We start from the raw sequence: 24,708 nt of genomic DNA, 5'->3' as shown, positions 1-24,708 counted from the left end.
ACACTTTCTTCCCTGCTTTCCCTCCTTTTAGGTAAGAGACTTACTTAAGGCCTCATCTTACACTTTCTTCTCCCAGCAGTGCCATGAGTTCCTTCTCCCGTCACAGCTGTCCTGAAGTTGGGACACTAACTGGGAGTCCCCTACAGGCAGCCTGGGCTGCTGGGACATGGCATGGGAAGATGCCTCCCATCCACCCCATGCCTCGGCTGTCAGGCAGATAGAAGCTGACGTGGCCCTCAGAGCAAGAAGCCACCATGACCCAGAACCTTTCCCTCCTCTGTGGTGACCCAGCCCAGTCAGCAGCGTCTCCAGTGCCCAACCTGTGTCCTCCTGCCCGTCCTGGGCACTGTTTTCCTGGCCCGGCCTCTCCCAGTAGGCTCAGAAGGTGTACCCCAGAGACTGAGGCAGCTGGGAGGTTGTAGGGCGGTCCAAGGCACAAGGAAGGTGTGTGTGCTGCCAAAGTTCCTTCAGAACATAGGTGTGACCACAGAGAAGGAAAATGGAAATGCTGACGGAGGATACCGGTCCTGACCACGCTTGGCTTCCATTTTATTGTTGGAAGGCATGTCTCACTCTGGAGTCTGAAAGGATGGTGAAGGGCTATGGCCGGCGGGCTGGTCTGCTCTTGGCCAAAACCTCATCAGACAATGGGTTTCAGATGGAAGAGAGCCCCTGGGAGTCCTGACTCACCAAGGCTTGGGCCTCATGTCATGATTGCTCAGCTCTGGAAGCTTCTGTGCCCCGTGGTCTTGCATCTCCACCCATAGGCTAGGGAACTGGCTTGGTTACCCTGTCATCTGCTCTACTCAGGCTCTCCCTGGAGGAGTGGGTTCTGCCCAGCTTCACTCAAGGCTGGGTTTGGGTGCTCTCTACCCACCCCGACAGGCCGAGGACACCAGACTGCCAAGGCTGTCTCCGTGGCTCTGGAGGCCGAGCTATGGTTCAATTTGTCACAAAGGGCTGGACTGAGATCATCATACCCATTCTACAGATGGAGAAATGGAGGCAGGGAACTGTTCCTTAACTTGCTGGGATTCTCTCAGAAACCTGAGGTGTAATCCCAGCTGTGCTGCTTCCTGCAAAAGGCTCTAATTCTCTCTGGGAACAGTTTGCATGTGTGTCCCTGACCACTAGGATAAGAGGTCTGGCAAAGCAGGGGTTAGAGGAGGTGGACTTGAGCCGGTACGGGGTCACACCAGCTGCCTCCTTGGCCTCCAGGAAGGGGCCCACTTCCTCCAGAAGCCCTCAGGCCCTGCCGCTCAGTGCCTACTCTGAGGTCATTCCCCAAGACCAAGAGGTTTCCCTCTCTCTAGACCAGACAGTGAACCTCCCCCTACCACGTTCAGGGCCACAGGAAGCTGAGAGAGGAGGGAAGCCCTGCCTGGGACTTCATCAGAGGAGCTCCCTGGGTGGGACAGGAGTGCTGAAGGGGCAGGGGAGGAAGGACTGAATGTGGGCAGAGCTGGCTGGGACCATTCTCAAGAACTGGATTTCCTGGGAGCCTGCTAGGCCTGAGAAAGGGATGGCTCCCCTCAGAGGCCTCCGCCTCAGTGCTCTTTCTCTCACCATCCACAAAGTGGCCATTTCTTAGAGGCCACGGGTTTGTGGAGAGGACCACCCACCAGGCTGAGGCGTGCTGCAGGCAGAGGGATAGCAAGCGCAGCCAGGAGGGGAGGGTGGAAGGAGCCAGTGGCGGCTGGTCTGTAATGGAGCTCTCAGGCCACGGTGGAGAACCGAGGGTCACCCCTGCTGGCCACTGACGGCGGCTCCAGGCCCCAGCAGCTGCTGCGGCCAGGGGCCGGCCGTCAGCGGTCTTGGCGCTCCGCCTGGTTCCCAGAGCCCCCTACAGCAGTGGGAACGCTTGTCAGCCTCCCTGGGTCCACTCCCGAGACAACACCTCCGCCCCAGCTCTTGGGGTTGGGAGGGTTTCAGACTTCACTGACACACCCCACAGGGCTGGCCTCGGAACACAGCATCCCCGGTCATTTCTGTTAACGGTAAGGCTCCTCAGGGGCCACCCTTCCCATACAAACAGGCCAGGCCACACCCAACTGTTTATCTCCTGTTCCAGTGCTCTGGGAAGACCAGCAGGGGCCCTCCTCCCTCACCCCTCCCTGGGCCACACCGGCCCTGCCCCGGCCTGCACACCCGCCACACAGATGGGACCTGCTCCCTCTGTCCACCATGAAAACAAAGCGACTGGAGATGGCCTGAGGACAAAGCCACAGACGCACAGAATCTGGGAAAAACGTGGTGTGGAGAGCTCTCTATTGAACCAAGTTCCAGCGCCTGCTCTGCTCTCCCGCCCGCTCCAGGGCCTCTCTGCCCCCCATTCCTTGGCCTTGGGCCCCAGCTCATTCCACTCCGAGGTCCTCCTTGGCCGTCTGTCATCACGGGGGACAGCCGCCTCCATGCCGCCCACTCCAGGGCCGTGAGTCCACTCGGGAGAGCCCTGCCCAGCTGCCACCGGCCTGCGGGCCTCCTGGCCCCGGGCGGGCCCTGGCTTTCCTGACCGGAAGTGCCTGCTCCAGCCCCAGCCGCCTCACGGCTCCAGCTCCCGGGAGAGGCGGGACAGTTCCCGCTGGTTGTCGATGACCTTCAGCTGCTGGACGTAAGCCCAGGGGCTGGCCGGACTGCGGGTGCTCAGGGACTGCTCAGAGCCTGCCGGGGAGGTGGGAGGGAGAGTGGTCAGGGGAGGACAGCCGCCGCTTTGTAGCGCCCATGCCTGCCCACCCCCCCACCCCCACCCCAACCCCACCCCGGCAAAAAGGAGCAGATGAGCCTTGCCGCCCTCCGCCCCCCACCCTGCCAGTTCCCACAGCCCAGCTAGTGGCCAGTCTACCCTCCGGTCTGGAGCAGAGGTGTGGGGAAGGGCTCAGACTCCGAAAAACAGGTCCCCAAGATTTCGTACTGCATAACACCCCTTTCACTGAATTCAAAAGCAATGGCAACTGAAGAATTTTGTGGTCATCATAAATATATGAAGCATTTTAAAAGCTCTAGGTGTATGTGTGTCTGTCCATATAAATTTAGCTGTGTCACTGTATTATGGCGTCCCACGAGGACAGAGGAGTACGCAGGGAGAGGGAGCTATCGTCTGTGCACACGCTTGGCATGGGTCCAGCAGTGTTCGTTCTATGATCCCAATAGATACATACGTAAAATAAAGGGCCAACAATGACAGCGCTGGATAAACCGTGGACTCTAATTAATCCCACCTCACGCGACTGCAGACCAATTAAAAAAAAAATCGGGTCTGGGGTAAGCGGACCCCTGGTCTGGGGCCCAGCTCTATCACTCTGCCCCAGCATTCCACAGGTGACTTCAGGACTCAAGCCTGTTCATGTGTCTTTAAGTTGGGAGAAGGTTCTAGCTTCCTCAGAGTGGTGGGGTGAAGAGTTCACAGCATCCTACATGCAGGTGCAGGGAAACGCCAGCCAAGGCTGCCCTATCAGCGCCCAGCCCTGCCCCACTTACACGTGGACATCCTCGCCACCTGGCTGTCCTCGTGGAGGTGGGATACTCGGCTTCTGAGTGGCGACAGTGGCACTGGGCGGGGCGAGAGGCAGGAGTCAGGGAGACAGGGCCCAACCAGAGCCTGGAGGGGCAGGGGTGGGGGTGGGGGGTGGGAATGTGGATTCCAGAGGGGCGGGGGCAGGGGACCAGCCCCTCACCATTGCTGTGGCTTCGGCAGTGTTGCAACATCCGCACGGCTCTGGCCATCATTCTCTGTGGGCAGAGTAAGGACACAAGACCAGGCCTGAGGGGCAGGACCCTGGCATGGCCTGTGGGGCGGCTGCAAACCAAGACCCCTTTGGTGGGGGTGCTCCTAGGAACTAGATGGGGCTGTATCTGCTTTGCCCTGACCGTAACCCTAACTGCCAGGTAACCAGGCAGTGGGAGAAAGAACAGAGATCAGGGAGGGCTTCGGGCTGTGTTTGCCGGGTGAGGTCATTAAGGCTGTCTTCCCCAGCACGAAAGGGAGTGAATACGTCAAAAGAAGTATTCATCTTTGTATTATTAATAACGACTTTAGGTCACCTCCCGCCCCCCACTCCCTTCCAAGGACACAGCCATATCTCAAACTCACTCTAGGAGCAGATGCCGACTCTCCTTGAACTCACCATCTTTTCAAAGTTAATGAGATTCTCTACCAATGTGTGGTTTCCTTCATGGATGAAGGTCATGTCTGCAGAGAGATGGGTTTTGCTTTAAGATCCCCAAACTCTTCCCCCCTCCTACAGCCCAGGAAAGGTGACGGGCCAATCATGGGAACCTTGGGCCTGTCCCAGCCCCACACTGCCCTCTTCCTCTGACCCCTCGGAGCAATTTCCTTGTATCTCTCAGGCCTCGTATCAGAGGCCATCTGATGTCACCAGCACTTGTCTCAACGCTGCTTCTAGCCTGAGAACTCCTGATTCATCTGTGTCCCCCAAGGTGTCAGCACCCCAAGGGTCAGGTGGACATACAGACAGACGCGGACAGACGCAGGAACGGATGGGTGGAGGTGAGAAGGTAAGCACTGGTCCAATTACCTTTGAGAAGAAGAGGCATGAAGGGGATGATGGGAGGGGAGAGCTTGGTGAGGGCCAAGCGATAGACTCGGTGGTTCCATGAAGGGTCCTGAGAGGGGAGAAGCTTCAGTGAGGGAGGGACCTGACCACCACACACCATGACACAACCAAACACCACCTGCTCGGAGCTCAGCTTCCTCTGGGCCCCAGGTCTCCCCCAGGCGGGCTCCACAGCAGGAGGGAGGGGACCTGAAGCACCACAGGTCATCTGTGTGTGAGGCTTCCTGGTCTTAGCCCCCCCAAACACACTTCAGGGGCCCAGGGGTTTTATGGAAAACCCTCTCTCTCTCTCTGTCCCTCCTCTTGTTTTGTCTCTGTCTGTCCCTCTCTAGTGGGTAAATTCCTCTGAATCTCTTGAGGCCGCAAGGTACATTTTTTTCTTGAGAGCTCATAGCCAGGCTGATAAAAACCCTTTGTGTGAGCTCTCTTGAACACTCCCAAGACCTCTTAACCGTCAACAGTTCCTGGCAGGGGGCTGGTAAGGGCAGCCAGCTCCTCAACTCTTCCCTCATCTATGGCCTCCTCTAGCATCTCCTGAGGGGCCACTGACAGACTCTGGCCCACCATGGGTCTGGTGCCAGGACCTGCTTCCTGGGCCTGGGGAAGGTCGGCAGGAGACCCATGTTCCCCTGATGTTCCCCTGGCACTTCGGAGCCCAAAGCCAGACACCACATGTGTCCTGTCCTGGTCCTCACACAGGACCTCACGGCCACAGCTAAGGTTCCCACCCCTGCCACACGGGATACAACACGCTCTGTGCCCCCCTCATTCTGCTAACACTTCATGCCGCAGCCAGCACCCCAAACACACAGCCCAGAAGGAATCCGACTCTGGCCCAGGGCTGGGAACTCTAGAAGTGGCCAGGGAAAGGTAGAGGGACTGCTGGGAAGCCCAGAATCAGGATTTCTGGAAAGAGGAGCCAAGGCCCAGCACTCACCAGCAACCTCTCGAGGGCCGAGTACAGCTTCCGGACTTTGTGGGGCAGCCGCTGTAGAGGAGAGGCAGATGGAGCTCTCACTGCTCCGGGATGGGAGCCCTAGCCCCAACCCACACTCCCAGGATGGGCACGGGCCCTCCAGATCACACCTACCTCCCAGGTGTGGGCCAGGCGGCTGATGGCCGAGTTGCTGAGGCCAAACATGACGGCAAAGAAGGAATTGAGATTCTTTTGCTCCTTGAGGCTATGGATAGAAGATCCAGAGATCTCAGGGGAAACAGCCACGCCCACAAAGTTCCTACCCAGACAACAGCAGGCCTGGGGCCCAGGATCAGGCCAGGCCAGGCCAGCGCTGCCTCTGTGGGGCCTGGGGCCAAACGGGGTGGGGAGGCAAAGACTCTAGGAGACCCAGGGAAGCAAGGGGATGGCAGATTAGGCAACTGGGGACAGAGACGCCTCAGGACTCAGCCACACACACCCCCGCTCCAGCCCACAGACACTCACTGGGCAGCCAGCTTGATGAATTTCCTGAGCAGCTGGGCCCGCAGGCCCGGCACAGGGCAGAGACACAGCTCCGTGGCCACCCAATACTGGAGCTCGTTGAAGCGGCGCATGAAACGCTCCAGGTTGGCCGTGGTGACGTCCCGCAGGTGCTGGGGGCCCAGCACGTAGTGGATCAGCTCTACCTGGGGAGGAGAGAGCAGGAGAGATGAGCCCACACAAGGTGGGGTGCCCCTGCCGGCCGGCTGCATGCCTCCCCTCAGCTCTGCTCCCCACACCTGGTGGATACTGTTGAAGAGGCTCCAGTCGTGGTCTGTCAGCTGGCCCGCCAGGTCCTTGGCACTCACCAGGTCCAGCCCCTCCGCAGAGCCCACAGTAGGCCCCAGCTGCTCGGGGTGTGGGGTCTGTGGGTGCAAGAGAGCTCAGGAGGGGAATCCAGGGGACAGATGCGGGGTAGGAGGAGAGAGTTTGGGGCAGAGACTCCATGCCTATGGTCAAAGGGATGTCGGGGAGGAGAAGGGTGCTACCAGGAGTAGGCCTCTGAAGGATAAGGCTTCCCAAGGAGACGTCTATCCTCCTGCCAGCTCCCCAGTGCTGAGACCCCCCCACTCCTTGTAGGGCTCCTATCTCCTGGGTAATCTCCAGTGGGAGGTCTTCTTTCTCCTTGAAAGCTCTCAACCAGCTCTCTCCCTTCCCCAGCTTCTGGAACCTTCCATCAGCTGAGACCCACTCCTTCCACTTCATCCTTAAGACCCAGCAGCAGTCAGAGCCAGGGCCTCGTCTCCCCTCTTTGTGACCCTCCCCTGCACCCATCTCTGCCACTCCCAAAACCCAGCTCCTCCCTGGCCCCCTGCCTGTTCCTACCAGCTCGTGCACTTCCTGTGGGTTGACAACAAAGAGCCGCTCATTGAGCCCCAGGGATGTGGCCACACCACGGGCCTCTGGCTGCAGGCCAATGGCATCTGCAAAGAAAGCAGAGGCTGGGCTGGGGGGTGGGGAAGTGGTGGACAAAGACGGAAGCCTGGGAGCCACCAAAGGCAGTGTCCGGGGCCCCAGCTGGGAGGCTGGGAGGCCCCTTCTCCCAGTGGCCAGGCTAGAGTCCTGGGCAGGTGCTCTTGCCCACAACATCCACACTGCCCAGGTTGTGGACAGGTCAGCACACCGAGGAAGATAAGAAAGGATTGTCAGTGACACAGGCAATATTCGGGCAACACTGAAGTCTCCGAGAGTTTCCTCTGTTGTCAAATGGAGACAGTAAGACCAACCCTGACAACTCACAGGTCCAACAAGTTAATTTATGTAAGCAATGGCAATAAGGAGATGAGGCATGTAATGGCCTTTGAAAAGTGGCAAGTGGGCCTTACTTAGTGTTGATTTTCATCAGCAACTACTGAACGAGCCCGTGTTCTTAGTCATGTGTGAATCCCCACTCTCTAGGCCGGTAGCCTCCAAAGTAAGACCATCATGTGTCCAAAAAATATCAACTCTTCTCCTTATATTTATGTTTCTCATCTGTTTTGCAGTTTTACTTTGTGGGTAGCTTTAGAATTATATAATGTTAGTGTGGGAGTATATGTATATGACTTCTGAGCAAATACACAGATAACAGCGGGTTTGTAGTAAAAATAGCGTTTACTGACATGGGAGGGGATCTAAACGATCTGAAGGAAGGTTAGTGCTCTGAACAGTTCCTGTCACATAGTAGGGTCTCTGGTTCCGGGGCAGCTGCAACTCTCTGAGTCGCCACCAGGGGGAGGTGCTTCCCAGAGCAGAACACAGGTGCGCGGGACTTCATCCTGAAGCCCCACTTCCTGAAGGGGGAGAAGTGTTTGCTTTTCTGGCCCCCACTCCTTGCCATTATTCCCTGGGTGCCCCTAATTCTTGTCTATTCTAGACTCCAGATGTCAGGCCCGGGCTGTGTCCTTCACAGAGACTGAAGAGGGGTTTCTGATGGCCCAAGGTCCCTGAAAGGAGGTCTAAGTAAATCTCACGCTTCCATGTTCTAAGCACTAACTTTGTGCCAGCCCCGGGCTAAGTGTTTTCTTAATGTGACCTCGTTTAATGGCCACAGCCGTCCTGTGTGATGGGTACAGTTTTAGAGCTCATGGGACAGGTGAGGAATCAGAGGCTCAGAGAGGTTAAGCACTCTGTTCAGATCAGGATCACACAGTTCGTCGGCAGTGGGTCCTGGGGTCCCAACACAGGCCCAGGGGTTCTGTGGATGCTCTTAACCGCCAAGCTTCTCTGTCTCACCTGCCACGCTGCCTCCAGCTCCTAACACATTGCTGCCCCATAGCTGCCTCTCAAATACATGCGCCAACTGACATAATGAATGAAGACTACCTAAATTCAAAAGCCAGACACTCTCAATGACTCGGGGAAATTGCCTCATCCCCTTGAGCTTCAGTTTCCTTGAATGAAAATAGGATGAAAGTACCTATCTCATAAGGTGGTTATTAGAATTCCATGAATATATGAGGACGATAATAATAAAATTAATGTACAAAGTGCTGGGCCAGCCACCGTTCTAAACCCTAAAATAGATAGGCTCATTCAGTCCTCACAGTTCCTCTGTGAAGTCGGCACTCCTATCAGCCCCATTATACAGATGCTGAAAAGAGCACAGAAAGATCAAGAAGAATCCTGCCCAAGGACACACAGATAGGGAGCTAAAGGGCTGGGCTCAACTGCAGACAGCCAGCCCCAAGCACATGCTCTCAAAGCATGACACGCAAAGCCCTTTGGAGACCTAATAAACCGCCCTTAAATGCTAACCATCACTAACACTGATGAAGGCGATCAAAATGATGATCTTAATTCAAGGGCGGGAATCTGGGCAGGCACAGATGGAGGGGTCCCTCCCTCAGGGCCATCCCGCTCAGAGCCACAAACTCACCACCGGCAGAGTTGACCTTCACCAGCACCTGCCCCTTGGTCCAGCCATCCTCCTGGGCCAACGCTGCCATCACCTCTCTCACGGAGGCCGTCACAGGCAGCTTCAGGGTCAGCACGGAGTGGTCTGGTCGGCAAATGTCATAGGGGACTGGAGAGGAAGACCAGGCTGAGCTGGAGGAAGAGGCTTCTTGGTCCCCCCAGCCAGAAGTGAGCACGCAGCAGATGCAGCAGTGGGAGGGTCCCGAGGAGGCAGGGTGGGTGGTGAGGGGAAGCCTGGGTGGATATGCTGCCCTGGGCGGGGAGGGGGGAGGGAGGTCCTGAGTTGGGGGGACACACCCTGTCTGGCAGCCTGGAACAGAGACCCTGAGGAGTACAGTGTGCCCTCCTCGGACAGGCATACTAAGGTCAAGGATAACGATAGCAGGGTGCAGGCTGGCAGGGTCCACCAACCTTTGTCCCCAGCTCGAATGGCACAGTTCCTGCTGGGGAGGGGCTGGTCCTGGCCGGGGAGCCAAACGGGCATGTTCCTGGTCTGAGAGGGAGAGAAAGTAAGCCCTGGGGCACAGGGGGCACAGGGGAGAACAGGCAGAGCAGAGGCTTCTGTCCCCGGGAGCGTGAGACCTGCACTGGGCGCACACCACCGGCAGGCTTGCTGCGTGGACCTGAGCCGGGTAGGCATGAGGCACCAAGGCTCCCCGAGGAGAGACAAGTCAGTGCTCCTGTGCCTGCGTGTCACCCCTTTTGCCAAATGGGCCCTGAGTGATCCTAATACGAGCACACCTCAGCCCTTGGCCCTGGTTTTCTCCTCCTCTTCCTCCTCTGGCTACCGTTTGCTAGCTGGCTGTTTGCTGTGTGCCACGCTAAGGACAGGATTATTCTAAGTATCTAAATAGTCACAATAGCCCTTTAAGAAAAATATTCATATTATTGCCATTTTATAGGTAGTAGAAATGAGGCTCAGAGAGATTAATAACGGGCCCAAGGCCACAGAGCTGCTAAGTAGCACAGCCAGAATCCTAACCTGCTCCTCCCTCCCTTTGCGCTGTTACCTCCCCACACGCTACTGCCCCATCAGGCCCCACAGCCCTTCTTCATGCGGCCCCAGCACAGGGCAAGGAGTGGAGGCCTCCACCACACAGTGCCTCTGTCCACCAGAATGTTCTTCCCACTCCTGTACTGACTCTTCCCCTCCCAGCTCTGAATGGGGCCAATCCTCTGAGCTCAGACCCTGGCCCGCGGGTCTTCTCTATGTTTCACGTCTCAGAGCTCTCCCCAGAGTTCCACAGTCTCACACCACCTGCATGGGGAGGTCGCAGCCTCTAGCATCACCTTCTCTTCCAACACCTCCTGGATCCTTCCATATCTGTGCTCCATCCCCCCAGACGCTCTCATCCTGCCTCCCAACCTTTCTCCAGCCCCTGACCTGCCGCCCCACTCTGGTTTCCCTAAAGCTTATCATCTTGTTCTGGGGGTTCCTCTGAGCCCCTCCTCCCTGCCCAGGCCAAACCTCAGATCCACCTGCTCAGTTGCCTCCCTCCTCATGTGCTACAGTGGCCAGAATATTCCCCCCCATCAGCCCTTGGGTGCCTCCTGCCCCTCCCCCCACAGCCCCACCCACCCCCCCAACCCGTCTGCCTGACCAGAGCCAGATCAAGCTTCCTAATGCAGCTTCAAGGCCATCACTGTCTGCTGGATAAATCACCAGCTCTTTAGCTGACCTACTCAAAACACACACTTGACCTTGTCAACCCATGGTTCCCACACCTCCAAGGCATCACACTGTTCAGAGGACAAGGACCAAACCCCTCAGCATGGCCTCCTCTGGTGTCTCCCTCTCACACTCCCTCCTGTAGGGTCCCAAACAGGTAGATTTCCCTCCCCGTCGAACCAGACTGTGGGGCCTCTTCTGCCTTGACCCTCCTGCTCTGTAGCTCTCAGCTCCTGTGGTCACGCTCCCCGATTCTGACCCCGAGTCAGCCCGTCCCTTCTCTGTCTCCAGAGACTCCTGCTTTTGCCATTAGGCATCACGACACTGTTCAGCCGCTCTGTCCCTCGCCTGTCTGTGATGTGAGCCCCACATGGCCGGGGGTGTCTTGCCTCCACTTCTGCAGCAACAGCACCTAGCAGAGGGCCTGTGAGGGCAATTCCACACTAGTTCCTGAGCACCCGCCATGAGCAAGGCAGCCTGGGAGCCCTGGGGAAGCAGAGGTCCGGGCCCCTCACTCTCGAAGCCAGCACTCCAGCTTGGTGGGACGGGCACTAACAGATGATAAAGAAGTACCCCACATGGTGCTAAGGCTTTGAGGAGAATCACAGAAGACACCTTGGCAGGGGAGAGGGTGGGGGTGCTCTGAATAAGGAGATGGGTGGGCCTCTCTGAGAACCCAACATTTTTGCTGAGATCATAAAGATAAGGATCTAGGTGGGCCCAGAGCCAGAGATAAAAATTTCCAGGCCCTGAGGTAGAAACAAACTTTGCCTATAGTAGAGAAGGAGCCTGTGAGAGTCTGGGGGTAGGGGGCAGACAGGCCACCGGGCACAGAGAGCCTGGTGTTTATTTTCCCAGGGCAGCACTCCCTATAACCGGCCCCATCCTACCTTTCCAGCCCTTTCTCCTACTATTCTTCAAGAAATCTCAGCTCCAGCCACACGTTCTCATCCCCCTTTGCTGCTTGTGGTCCCCTGCCAGGGATGGCACTGGCCACCTCTGATTCCCAGGAACCCTCACACTTCAGAGGCTGCCTTCAGGCATCATCCCCCCATCCCGGGAACTGCTAACTGGTTCTATGAACACGGATTACCTCCCAAATGCAACAGAAACCCCTTGGGGTGAGGTAGGGGTGGAGGGGTGACCCTAGACCTCTGTGTCTCCCCAGGCCTGTTGGGGAGTTCCTGCTCTGTGAACACCTATCCCGGCCCCAGGGGTGTGTCTGTGCATGAGAATCCTTCCCAGGCTGAGCCCCTGGGGTGGGGGCTGAAGGAGGGGCAGAGGGAAGAAGCTGGGGCCAGACAGAGGTGAGAGGAGCTGGTCCATGCAGACACCTTCATCTGAGGAGATGCATTCCCACAGCCATTTTCCAACCTGGGGAGCAAGTGAGAAGGGCAGTGAGATGCAGCGAGGGACAGAGCAACAGACCCCTGTGGGCGAGACAGGAGGGTAGGGGCAAGGAGTGGGGGTAGGGGGCCTGGCTCTGGATTCCATCTGCCCTCAGCAGAGGCTCAGAGCTTTGCAGACTTGCTAAGTTCCAGCCAGAGGGGGCAAAGCCAGGGCTTGAAACTCAGCCCCTGTATGCTGGGATTTTCGCAGGCTAGCACAGGAAGGAAAGAGAGTTCCAGGAAGCAATGTGCCCCAGGGGTCCATCTGGGCAGGTGAGCCCTCCCTAAACCTCACCTGGTCCCACGGGAATGTCTGGGAAGGCCAAGAGAAGCTCTAGGAAATGCACCGGGTGGGGCCGGCAGGACCGGACACTGAGGATGCTCTGGGGTAAGTACGTGCAGAATGGAGGAAGTGGGAATGGCAGGTGCACTCGGGAGAAGGCGCGAGGGAGGATGTGCAGGCATGGCGTGAGGGTGAACAGCAAGCGACTGGTAGGAAGGGCTAACTGTAATAAGGAGTCAAATCAGCAATCCCAGCTGACACTCCCAGGGCTCACAGCACCTGCAGGTGCTGCTCAGCTAAGGCATGGGAACATGCCATCCTCAGGAGATGGGCGCCATCCCGGTGTTAGGGACGAGAGCCCAAAGCCCTGAGATGGGGACCATGCCTAGAACAGCAGAGCCACAAGCAGTGCAGCCTGGATGGCAAACGACGTGTTTGTGTCAGTGTCCAGAATCAGCGTGGGGTTCTCCATCCCCCATGCACCACCCGCCACATATGTGGAAAGTTCACTTAGAGCCTGAGCATCACCTGTGGTGTCGCCGCCTCTCCGGCCACTGCTCCCGCAGCAGGAGGCAAAGCCGCGTGTCTCTGCTCACCAGGTCTGAGAGTTTCTGGGAGGAGCCAAGATGCATTGGCTCAGAGGTAGTCTCGCCTCCCCCTGGCTGCCCAGTCTGGCTCTGCCTCACCCCCAGGTACCTGGAGAAAGCTGGTGGCCACCGGGTCCGCATGGAGCATGGGGCCATACAGGGCCATCCATTGGCTGACCAGCCGCAGGATCTGCTGCCTCTTGTTACAGATGTAGGTGCTGTGCTCCTGCTCACTGCCCCCCGAGGGCTCCGCATGGAAGGTGGCTGCCAGTCAAGGGAACCACAACGGCCGGCCAGGCCACCCACCACAGCTCAGGCAAAGGACGGGCAAGGACGCCCGGGGCCCACAGACAAGCTGGCCTCGGCACCAGCCTGGTCCTTCGGAGAGCTCAGCGCAGCCCTGTGGGGAAAGACCCCTTCTCCCTGTTCTGCACAACCTCCTTATCCCCCCGGGGCTGGAAGGATATTGGTGCAGGAGGGCGGCACAGAGCTGGGCACTGGGCATGAAGACGCTGTAGGTCAGGAGGAAGTCACTGAGGAAAGTCTCTGTAGGGCAGGAACAGGGGAACAGGAGGAACCTCAGATATCAAGTCTGCCAAGCACAGATACAGACAGAACTGGGGTTCCCTTCTCCTAGTCCCATAGCGGCAGTGTCCCAGCAAGGCCCAGCCCCTGTGACGGCACTCCCCACCCAAGCCAAGAGCACAGGAATGAGGACTTCCTGCCAACTGGCCAAATGGGCCAACCCAGCACCCACTGACATCACACTCAGGGTGCCTGGCCCTCTCCCAGACAACGCTGACCACCCGATGAGTCACACAGTAGACGGGGCATCTCTTGCCCCTACCTGTTGGGTCATGAGCGCTGGAATCAGGTCGCATGGCCTCCAACAGTAGTTCTAGGATCTTCTCTGGGGTGCCAGACATCACGGTATACCTAGCGGAAACAGCCAATCCATAGCACTTCCCACATCTGGACAGACATCAAGAATCACATCACCTTTCCCTATCCGCCAGCTCTGGCCCACCTTGGGGTTTAAGGGAAAGCTGGCTCTGGGGGTGCATCTGATCCCCGAATGCCCCGCCCCTCCCACCCCGGGGAGGCCAGCGAGCAGGGGTAAGACATGGGGGAAGGGAGTAAAGCCTGGAAAACGGAAGGAGAGAAGGTGGGCAAGAGAGAAGTTGTGCCGAAGGAGTGTGGTAGGTGTGTTACCGGTTCCTGCCTGGGGTTGGAGGGCGAGAAGGGCCAGCTCCCTGAGAGGCTCTCTCCAGGACCAACACCACTTTGCCATGTTCTTCTAGCCTCATGGTCTTCGCCTCTACATCCTGGAGAACAAGCCACACCCAGTGCTCAGTACACACCGCAGGTCCTTTCCCCTGTTCCAGGACATCTCCCTCCACCTCCCCGGGCCCCACAAGGCTCCCACAAGGTCATTCAGCCCTTCTCCCACCCCATTCAATGCCCATGACCTTGGATCTTCCCTACTCCCAGTCCTCATCATGCAGCCTGAGCCACCTCTTCCACCCTTCCCTCCCCCACCTCCTTCTGTGGCTCCCACTCACCATTACGCTGCCTCCCCTCATGCCCTAGTCTCCCACCCTTCTGTGCCCTGCCACCTCTCTGTAGCCACCCACCCCCACAGTCTCCCACACTGAGCTGGGGTTCTCCAGTTTCACTGAGCCTCCTCAGCGTGCTATGGACCTCTCCCATGCACCAGCCATCACCTCTAAGCTTCTCCAGCTCCTACCTCTCCATGCTCCTTATAGGCCTTCTCTGGTCCCTGCCCCTTACCCCCTACCACTGCTCCAGAGGAGGGTCCTTGCCACGTCCCCTGCCCTTACCACCCCCAATAACGGCACCTTGATGATACGGTTGAAGTCCTGCTTGTCCACACGGAGAAAATGACAGTTGTCTTCTCTCAGGATGATAGTGGCTGCCCGGGGTGCGTCATTGACCAGTGCCAGCTGTCCAAAGTCATCTCCCTCGTGCAGTGTGGTCACCAGCCCCTGCAGCCAGCCCCCGCCCCAGCCCTTGTCAGAGCAGATCCATGGTGGGAGAACCCCTGGGCAGGAGGAGACCTGGGAGATTGGTAATCTTGGGTCCATTCAAGGTCCTGCCTCGAGGCTAGGGCCAGGGAAGCAGATACCACCAAGGAGGCTGGAGAGAGAGGGAGAACTCACCTTGCCATGGGTCACCACATTGACAGATCCTTTCCAGATAATGTACCACGAGGTGCCCTTGTCTCCTTGGCTGAACACTGAGAGAAGAAACCATTAGACATACCTGGGGTCACCCTCCACTTCTCCATGGCCTCTGCCACGTCCAGACCCCTGGTGCCCAGTGTCCTACACCCCGTCTGACTTACACACGGTCCCCGCTTTGCTGTGTGGTTCAAAGAGAAGAACTGCTGCTAATTCCCGCTTTACCTGTGAGGCGGAGAGAGGAGGGTCAGTGGAGCAAGTCCAGGGTAAGAAGGGCCAGGTTAGCGGGGAGGTTAGGTTCAAGGACACAAGCGCCTGGGGGCAGAGATGGGGCTAGGTCAGGTGCCGGGGATTCAGCAGGAGACAACGCAAGGGAAGGAAACAAGCCAGGAGGGGCAGAGGGATTTTTGGACAAGGATGTTGGGAGCCAGAAATTTGATGGACATTTCCAAGCCAGAGGCTGAAGGGGAGGGAAGCACCTGCTGGCCCAGCCATAGGGGCCACAGGGGTTTGCAGGGAGAGGAGGTCCTGGGGGAAGGGTGGAGGCAGGCGGACTGACCGAGTTGGAGAGGTGGGCCACAGCCTTGATGTGCAGGAGCTCCTCAAAGATGAGGTCCAGCTCCTCGTCTGTGCGCTGACCAGGGCTGCAGGCATAAGATGGTAGAGAAGCAAACAATGGACTGCGGGCCTCAGGGCATGGGAGCCACTCCGCCCACCATGCTCGGGCCCGGGGCCAGCTGGCCGCAGCCGTGGTGGTGACCGGACCAGGCCGGCCACTACTGCGTGTGCACCACATGCTGGACAAGGGGCAAGTGCTTCGCACGTGTCAATCCCACCTGCCCTCGTGACAACCCTGTGATGTGGGCACGGCGCTCCTCCTTTGACAGAGGAGGAAGCCGGCATGGAGAGGTCCAAGGCTACCCAGAAAGTCGCCCGCGGAACTGGAACCTGAACCAGGACCTGCCTGCCCACCCCCTCCCAGCCACCACTGCCCCTGAGCACACCTGCTCCTTGTAGACCCCATGCCTCCCACCCCAGCTACAAAGGAAGAAACAGGTTCAGAGGTGGAGAAGGGGGGCTCCAGATCACACAGCGAAAGGAAAGGGAACCTCTCAGAGATGAAATGGAAAGACTAAAGAGTCTTAGAGCCATGCAAGGCCGGGGGGTGCGGGCGGCAGGGCACCCGACTCACGGCTTGCGGAGTGCCACAGTGAGCAGGGCGTCAGGCCCCCGCTGGGACAGCAGGGCCACGGCCTCCACCAGCTCCTCTTCCAGCTCCCGGACACCTGCGGGCTCTGGCTCCGGCCCGGGGAAACGGTAGAATTGGGTATCTCGGTCCTGGAAGGTCCAGTCGTGTTTCACTGCAGGGCAGAGGCCCAGGTGTGAGGGAGGCAACAAATAGAGACCGCGTGGGTAAGAGGCCCCCACAGTAAGGCCCGCCGAGGCTCCGCCCCCAGATGCTTGCCCCCCAGGACTGCCTAGCCCGGAGGGCCCCACCCTGGGTTCAGGCTCACCATGGCAAAGGGCACCTTCATCCAGCAGCACCTGGCAGATTCCCACGGCTTGGCTCCGGGATTGGACCCCCAGGCCCAGGGCCAAAATGCCATCCACCAGCTCCCGGCCGGAGCAGCATTGCCTATGAGAGGTAAGGGGACAGGAAGAGGGAGAATGAAAAGGCAGGAGGGTAGAGGGCAGAAGGGGGAACTAGGCTGGCAGCAGGGTGAGGCCCAGAGGCCTGAAACAGAGTAACAGGGAGAGACACGGTGGGCGGGCAAGGAGGCAGCCCAGGCCTCCACTCACCGATAGAGCCGAAGGTGGTACTTTCGGTCTCGGATAAGGGTTGGGCAGGTGGCGAGGAGATGTCGATGCAGCTGCTTCCCAGCCCTGAGCACCCGTTCCGTGGACGCCTAGGACGGGGAGGGCCACAGCTGGCTCAGGCACTGAAGCCCTGGCTTGCTGTCCCCTCCCGGCTCCACCCCCTGCGGCTGGTACCTGCTCCAGGCTCACGCTGAAATCCAGGGACTCCTCACTGTCGGTGAGCGGCGTCTAAGGGCAGGGGGGAGGGTCTGCGTGTCAATGCCAGCTCATGGACCTCAGCCCTCCCCATTTCTCTCGCACCCCTTGCGCCATCCCCAGCTCCAAACACATGCACCTGAGCTACTCGGCCACCCGCGTCCACCAGGCATCCACCTCTCCCCACCCTACAACCAGACCCTTGTCTTCCTTCTCGACACGAGCACTGCACCCCAAGAGATGTGATCCCTGTTCTGCTTACGCAGGGCCCAGGTATGCCCAGGCTCCCAGGTGAACCACACCCGTGTAGGGGACATTGCTGAGAGAGCATGAGGATGGGAGGGAAGAAAGGCCCATGACAGGTCAGGAAGTGAGCATCTTTGCTCCTAGCCTGGGGTCACACAAGCCTAATCCCGAGCCGGGGTTCGTCCCCGGCCGCAAGACCTGGGGACTCCTGGATTCAAATCCCTGCTCCTCAGTGTACTAGCAGTGTGACCCTAAATATATGGCCTGACCTCTCCCTGCCTCGGTTTCCTTGTCTATAAAACCTATGAAACACTCATAATAGCAGTACAGAGGCTCTGGGCAGGGTCCTGTGAGTTAGTGTGGGTTGAATGTTTGAAGCCCAGCTTCGCACAGAGCTGTACGTACATGTTGGCTATTATTACTCATCTGTGAAGCAGAGGGCGGGCTGCTTGCTGGGAAGGCCCTGTGCTCTCTGAGATGCGGCTGCTAGCCCATAACCCTGCAAGAGGGAGGAAGTCTTGGCGGAGCCCCACCGGCTCTGGAAGACGGGATTTATGTAGAGACACTGGTTAACAAGGCTTCCATGCCCTTGGTATCACCTGAGCCATCCAGGACCCCAGGGCCCATAGGTCCCGGGACGTGGGCTACAACAGCCCCTTACAACCCTTCTTTCTCTGTCAGAGGGAAAACTGGAATTTGTGGACATCTCTGGACAGGATTCCTGACCCTCCATGGGCCCTCCCAAAGGCAGAATACTTTGCAGTTTACAAGGCACGTCTTGCTTCATGATTTCCTCTGACCCTATACAGAAGAGGACCAGACGGAAAGTAGGCGGAGCAGGGATGGTCTGTCCTCTCTGACTTAGGAAGTCGGGGTGAAGAGCCGGTGTAACTCAGTCACTCAAGTATGAGTGACTACTTAGCCAGACAGCCACGCATAAGCTCCAAAGTGCGCACATTCTTGGTCTCACCCCACCCACCGCACCTGCCTAGCTCCTTCCCCTTCCCCTCTTCCCCCTTCTCACCAGCTCTGTCTCCTGCTTTCCCAGATGCCCTCAGGACCCTGAAAAGGACCTGGCTGGGGAGCTGGGGATCAAGCAGGCCCAGGGCCAGAACCCCCTGGCCTGGTCCTGGCATCTTCCCACTGTGTGCCACGCAGAGGCCCGAGGTCTGGCAAGCACAGGCGTCTGGCCTGGGGCTGGGTGGAAGTCGCTAGGTGTCCCTAGGGTATCCCTGCCCGGGTCATGGGGCCAGCCTGGTGCCAGACACAGAGCCTTGGAGACTTAGCAACAGGAAATGAGGAGGAGGAGGAGGAGGAGGAGGAGGAGGAGTCGGGGAAGGAGGAAGGGCAGGAATGCTACCAAGCCACCCCCCTGTGTCAGAACAAACAGTGCCGAGTGCTAATGACTTGTTGTTGTTCATGTCAAAATGCCCAGGTGGCCCTGTCCCTGCCCCAGCTCTCCTCTGTGCCCTAGCCTGTGCTCCCTTCCTGGTATTATTCTGACCCTGGAGGGCACATTAGGAAGGGACGTGTCCGCTCCTGTAGGGCCAGGCAGGGCACACCCCAGATCCCAGATCCCCAGGCCTTGTTGAAGCCATTTCCAGCCCAGCCTCAGGGAATAAGCATGAGGGTCAGGGGAAGTGGGCTCTGGCCCATCAGAGCTGAGGAAGGCTCCTGAAGACCTCCCTCTCAGTCTGCCAGGGACAACAGGAGCTCAGAGAGATGAGGTGATGGACCCTCACAGCTGCTCAGAAATTCAAGAGCATACTGAACAGCCGAGCTGAGCCTGGAGGGAGGTGTCTGTCTCCTGCTTCGCAGCTGGGGAGGAGGAGGCTCAGAGGTGACACAACCTCACTTGAGAGTTGGTGAAGAGGGGCTCCGGGATTCACGCTGTGCTTGTCTGGTTCCAAAGCACAGGTCCTCAGCCCCTCCACACCACCTCCACACCACTGTCTCCCAGGCACCTCCACGGCCTGGGGCTTCCCCCACCTCATGTTATGGACAGATAAATTCGGCCCTCAGCAATGTTCCACGGGCAAGTAAGTTTAGAAAACCTTGCGTTAAATGAAGTTGCCCGGGTTTGTTATCATAGTCCCTCTGGGTCCCTACCCTGTGCCTGTGCTCTGGGAACGACTTAGGATGGGTGTGGGGTAGCGGCGGTACTATTCAGGAGATACGATTAAGGCTAGGGTCTCCCAATTTAGACGCCCAGGTCAAATCTCGGGTCCCCAGTACCAGCCAGTTGTGTGACCTTGGCTGCTTATTCAGCTCTGTGGGCTTTAGGTTCCTCATCTGTAAATCGAGTTTGTGATAATAGTACCCATCTTATAAGGGAATTATGAGGGTCAAATGAGTTAATAACATAAAACACTCGAAGTGATGCTTGGCTTGTGGTAACTGCTTAGTAAGTGTTAAGTAACTTGATTAAACCATTATTTCACGATGGGCGCCTATTACCCGGACACAATGCAAAAAATATTGTGTACCTTGGCCGACCCTGTCCCTGATACGATAACCCTGAGTGTCACCATAGGGGTTCTCAGTTGGAAAGAAGTAGGGGTGAAGGCCCTTGCCCACGGCATACCCTCCTCCCCAGACAGGAGGGACTTAGGGTAGAAGAGGAGCTTCCGGGCACCAGCACCACAAGCCAGCTCCACCCTCCCTCCCTGTCACTTGGTGTCAGAGCCACACTGGAGAGGCCGGCACTGAGCCAGAGAGCCTCGTGGGGACCTGTCAGACCAGTTCCCTTAGGCCATGGCTAGGGTCTCAGGCCAGGGCTGTGTGTGTTGGGACAGGGAGAGGACGCAAGGGGAGGGGTGATGCTTTGGGGGTCAGTGTTACCATCTGTAGCCAAAGAAAGCATGCCATGTACTCGGCCATCATAGCCAGACCACCTGGGACAGAAGCCTCACTTTGTCTCTTAGCAGAGATGAATCCGAGCCTCTTGGATTTGTCACTTAGCCACCCCGTGCCTCTGTTTTCTCGTCTATAAAATGAGATGACGACATTAGTATCTGTCTCGCAGGGCTATTGTCAGATTATCTGATATGATAAGGGAAAGCTCTTATAATAGTGCCTGGGACCTGGGCACCTGGGTGGTTCAGTCGGTGAAGCCTCTGTCTTCGGCTCAGGTCATGATCCCAGGATCTTGGGATAGAGCCCCACATTGGGCTCCTCCTGCTCAGCAGGGAGATGGCTTCTCCCTCTGCCTCTCCCCCTGGCTTGTGCTTCCTCTCTCTCTCAAACAAATAAATAAGATCTTTAAAAAAAAAAAAAATAGTGCCTGGGACCTAAGTATTAAACAACTATTAGCTACTACCATTGTTTGGACAGGTTGGATGAAAGCATGTTTTCGGAATTAGAGAACAGAGCCACCTCCCCCAAAACAACCACTCAAAGGGAAGCATCCCAGGCTTCTCTGAGCTTGTGAGACCCACCAGATGTATCCTGACCTTGCCCCTGCCTCTAGATAAATTGATCCTTCTCTGGCTCCCAGACATCAGACAAGATCTCTTCTCCCTTTCCAGTGTTCCAAAGGAGATGTCCTTCCATCTCATTCCAGTGTCACTTTCGCGATAGTTGGTAAGTCTGTTCTCTATCTAACCTCAGGCCGTCCTGCTGTAACTTGCTTTTATTTTCTCTTGTCCTGATTTTGTCACAACACAAAGTGCTCTCTTCAGGCCAAGGGAGGTTGATGGGTTTCCCCCTGGTTTTCTAAGAGGCTGTCACGGCCTGAATGACTGCCAGCACTGTCATCTTAGCCTCCACTCCTTTAAAACATCCACCCTTTACCCACTGTGCGCAGCCCCTGGTTCCTTCAGGTGAGCCCCTCCTAGGCCAAATGCATCATCTACAGGTGAGAGGTGTGGCTTCTTAAACACAGCGGCAGTGGGCTGAGACAACCATCCCCCCATTGCCCAGAGGCAGTCATCAGGAGAGGGTGTAGCCCTTGCCCCAGCCCTAAAAATCTAAGTTCCCTTTAATCACCCATTCCCACCTACCCCCCACACACCTGGCGGTGGGAGGTGGGGGCTGTGTTTCAGTGACTTTCACCCCATTTCTACTCCAGCAACCCTCACACCACCCTTCTGGCCTCCCCACACACCCCAGTTCTTCAATTCTGGGGGCTGGGAGAGTCAGGAGACAGCCTGTGGCCTCTTCCACTTCCCCTGCCCCCCCCATTCCCCCTCCTGAGTCTTTGAGTCCCCAGGGATCCTCCAGTGACCTCACTGTCCCCGGCACCTGCCCTTTCCCCCACTCCCCATCTTGCCTCTACTAGCTGGGAAAGGGACCGGAAATGCACAAGTAATTATAGCCTGAGAAGGAAGGAGGGAGGGTTCTAGCCCTCAGGCTCCAAGCCTTAGCTACCGCCAGTGACCTGGAGGGGTGGGGAGGCGGCTTAGCCCAGAAGGGGCCGCTCCCCTGCTCCCTCTGGAGCCCCAGCTTGACCTGGACCCAGGCCCAAGAGACAACTGATCAGGAAGACCCAGGGGGGAGGGAGGGGTTGGGGGAGAGCTAGGGACTGGCACCTAGATTATCCTCTCAATTCCGTTTTGGGGTAGGAGGTCCCATCACCTTGGCAGACCTCATTTTTTCTCACTCAGCCTCATATTTTGATAAATATAAGTGGCAGTTGGGCAAGTGGTAGGAGGAAAAGAGGCAGAAGGTGGTGGTCATCCTACTCAAAGGGACTTGCTGATAAAAGACATAGGTGACAAGCTCTCCCAATTCTGTCACCTGCTCCTGCTTTCCCTCTACCCCTTTGCCCAGGTTACCCTCCTGGCATCCCACACCCCCCACCAAAGCTGTCCCATGACCCACACAATAGACACACGCGAAATCTCAGGGGAAGGATCTCTAGGGACTCTGGGTGGCCGGAGAGAGCTGGAGAGAGCTTCTCTGCTGATCTGAATCCCGTCGCCCACCCTGCGCCCCACAGCTCTGCCCACTCCTGCCCTCTCCTTCATTCTCACAGCTCCAGGAGGCTCCTTGGCAAAGGCAGACTCCGGGTCCTGTCTCCAAACTTCACCAAAGCCTCCCTTGAGACCCCCAGAGCCAGACGCCAGGCAGTGCTCACATGACCACTTCACCCCAAGATCCAGCAGAATTGGCGCAGTTCGGCGTTTCGCCGTAGGAGAATATTGCCGCGGTGAGAGATCCAGAAGAGCAACGAAGCTTACCTAACCCTCCCCCTTGACCTGCCCCCATCTCCCACATGCCTCCCACCACCACCTGGGGAACACACGAGCTGCCTAACTCGGGGTGCACAGAAGTGACAGGTCGATGACAAATCCCCTTCCGCCACGCCAGCACGGGCAGGGGTGAGTACCACTCGCATGCAGACACACATAGGGCGGCTGTGTACGCCACCCACACGCACAGCAGCCCAGCTGCTCACCGCACCGTGCAGCCCGGCAGCGGCCCCTCCACCCCCAGTGGCGTACTCCTTCTCGCAGTCCAGGCCCTCCGGTCCCACCGCCCGGCCCTAGCTCAGCAGCTGATAGGCACTCACCCAGCGGAGCCCCTGGATGCGGCTGGGACGCTGGTGCTCCAGCAGCAGCTGGTAAGAACAGCTTCGGGGCCGGTGCACCCTCTTCAGCACCATGTTGAACAGGGTCCCCTCCGGCACCACGTCCGGGAGGCCTCCCACCTGTGCCGCTCCTAGAGAGGGGGTGTCGTCCACAGCCAGGCCCACCTGCCAGCGGCTCTCACCTGGCCAGCCCACCTGTGACGCAGGGAGGAAGGCAGAGAGCCATGGGACTGGGGCTGGGACCGGGGCAGCTGGACCAGGGCGCAACTGCCCCAGGCAGAACCACTTCCTTTGAGTCCTCTGGACTGGTCAGGCGGAGGTGCTGCAACCCTGCCAGAAGCCGGGGGAGGGACAGGAAGACCTTCACTGGGGCCTGCCGGTCTGGCGCGCTTTGGGGTCTCCAGCTGGCGGCCGGAGATCAGGCCTTTCTTCCCTGTCTCCTTTGGACTTCTGCCCCACCCCACAGCCCATGGCCCTGAAGGGATCTCTGCCACCTCCCAGTATGAGGCTACGGACTCACTGGATCCCCCAGAAACACAGCTCTAGCTCAAACCCTTCTTCTCCCCTTCTCCTTCACCCCTGGCCAGCCCTCTCTCTCCCACCCAAACACCCCACGCACCCTGTCAGCTTCCTCTTCTGTTCCTCCCCACCCTGACCCCCACCTTACCCACCTTCATGTTCCTGCTCAAGCTCGCACAGCCCTGCAGGCTCTAGCGAAAGGCTGGGGCGGGGGGAGACCCTCAGCGAGACCCCGATTGCTCCTACAAGGGTGTGGGTTGGAAGCCCCAGGCAAAGTGACCAGGGTAATTCCTAGCTGGACCCGCCGCCAGGGCAACTGGCGGGGAGGAGAAGCTCCTTTTAGGTGCGTAGAGGGCAGGGGGCGTGGGGGGGAGCCCCCCCTGCGTCAAGGAGCCCCAAACCTCCACCTCCGTCCCAGACGAATGAGCCAGCTGGCACCGGGCACTGAAGCGAGGCTGCAGCTGGCACTGGTCCGGGCGGGAGCTGTCACACCCCCCTGCGCTCCCCGCCCCCTTCCCCTCCCCCGGACCGGCTGAGAGGGCAGGGAGGAGGCGCCGGGCCTGACGGTGGGGGAGGGTGCAGGAAAGGGGGCGGGCATGGGCCGGGGGTGGAGTCGGGACTCGGGGGTAGTAGGGCGGGGGCCAGCCAGAGACCCGAGAAACCCCAGGGGGCAGGAGCGGCCCGGGATTGTGTGCCAGGGCCGCCGCGGCCGCGGTGTCCGGGTACGGGTCGTGAGTGGCGGCACCGGCCGCCACGTGGCCGGGAGGAGAAATGCAAACAAGGAAACCGGGGTGAAGGGGGAGGGGGGTGAGTCATTGCGGCCCCACCCGGGAGGGAAATCCGGGCTGGGGCCGCTTCCCGGCCAGGGGCGTCCTGCCTCCTGTTTCGGTTCAGGGTCTCGAACAGCCCGGGGGAGGGACTGGGCTGCTTTCCCGTGGGGGAATCCCGCTGCCGAGCCTCCCCTCCCCAAGACACACACACGCACACACACGCACGGACGCGGGTGGGGAAATTGAGGCGGGAGAAGAAGGGCTGCTCTCCAGGAGGGATGGGGGCCCGGAGGTGTGGCGGAGCTGTGGAAAAGAGGGGATCTGCGAGAACCACGCCCGCAGCGCGCTCCCCGGCTGCCGGGCGGCTGGAGGCTGAGCCTCGGGATTCCAGAGTCCTCTGCAGGCTCTGGACTAAAGCCCGTCGCCTTCCTGGGCTTCAGTGTGCACCACCGCGCAGATGGCCCAGAGCCGCCCTCTTCGGCCCACTCCAGCTTCGGAGAGGGAGGGGAGACAGTGGCCCCTCACCGCGACACCCGCAGCGCCCAGTAATTGGTCA

At 58.5% G+C, this 24,708-nt stretch overlaps 1 protein-coding gene across 3 annotated transcripts; it reads right to left on the bottom strand.

Moving 5' to 3' along the window:
- Positions 1-519: 519 nt before the first annotated feature.
- Positions 520-24,393, bottom strand: RAPGEF3 (Rap guanine nucleotide exchange factor 3). 3 transcript variants are annotated; one of them, XM_032876951.1, is made up of 28 exons: positions 24,378-24,393; positions 22,846-23,058; positions 17,067-17,120; positions 16,875-16,981; positions 16,589-16,710; positions 16,267-16,435; positions 15,634-15,718; positions 15,239-15,299; positions 15,054-15,130; positions 14,733-14,879; positions 14,086-14,198; positions 13,721-13,809; positions 13,341-13,419; positions 12,983-13,133; positions 12,815-12,897; positions 11,950-11,989; positions 9,358-9,439; positions 8,909-9,055; positions 6,877-6,974; positions 6,291-6,416; positions 6,016-6,197; positions 5,665-5,755; positions 5,512-5,562; positions 4,536-4,623; positions 4,125-4,189; positions 3,675-3,729; positions 3,478-3,549; positions 520-2,661 (listed from the first exon to the last, which is right to left on the bottom strand). In XM_032876951.1, the coding sequence occupies exons 2-28, from the start codon at positions 22,936-22,938 to the stop codon at positions 2,543-2,545; spliced, it is 2,646 nt and encodes an 881-aa protein (XP_032732842.1). In that variant the 5' UTR covers positions 22,939-23,058; positions 24,378-24,393; the 3' UTR covers positions 520-2,542. The 3 variants fall into 3 exon arrangements, with proteins under 3 accessions (XP_032732842.1, XP_032732840.1, XP_032732841.1); XM_032876949.1 differs by lacking the exon at positions 24,378-24,393 and adding an exon at positions 23,535-23,877; XM_032876950.1 differs by lacking the exons at positions 17,067-17,120; positions 22,846-23,058; positions 24,378-24,393 and having other exon boundaries at positions 16,267-16,412; positions 16,875-16,975.
- Positions 24,394-24,708: the final 315 nt, after the last annotated feature.

Source organism: Lontra canadensis, unplaced genomic scaffold (assembly GCF_010015895.1).
Source record: "Lontra canadensis isolate GAN:19392208 unplaced genomic scaffold, GSC_riverotter_1.0 scaffold59, whole genome shotgun sequence".
Lineage (NCBI taxonomy): Eukaryota > Metazoa > Chordata > Mammalia > Carnivora > Mustelidae > Lontra > Lontra canadensis.
Note: the sequence above shows the minus strand (reverse complement) of the source record. Positions and strands in the feature narration are given on the sequence as shown.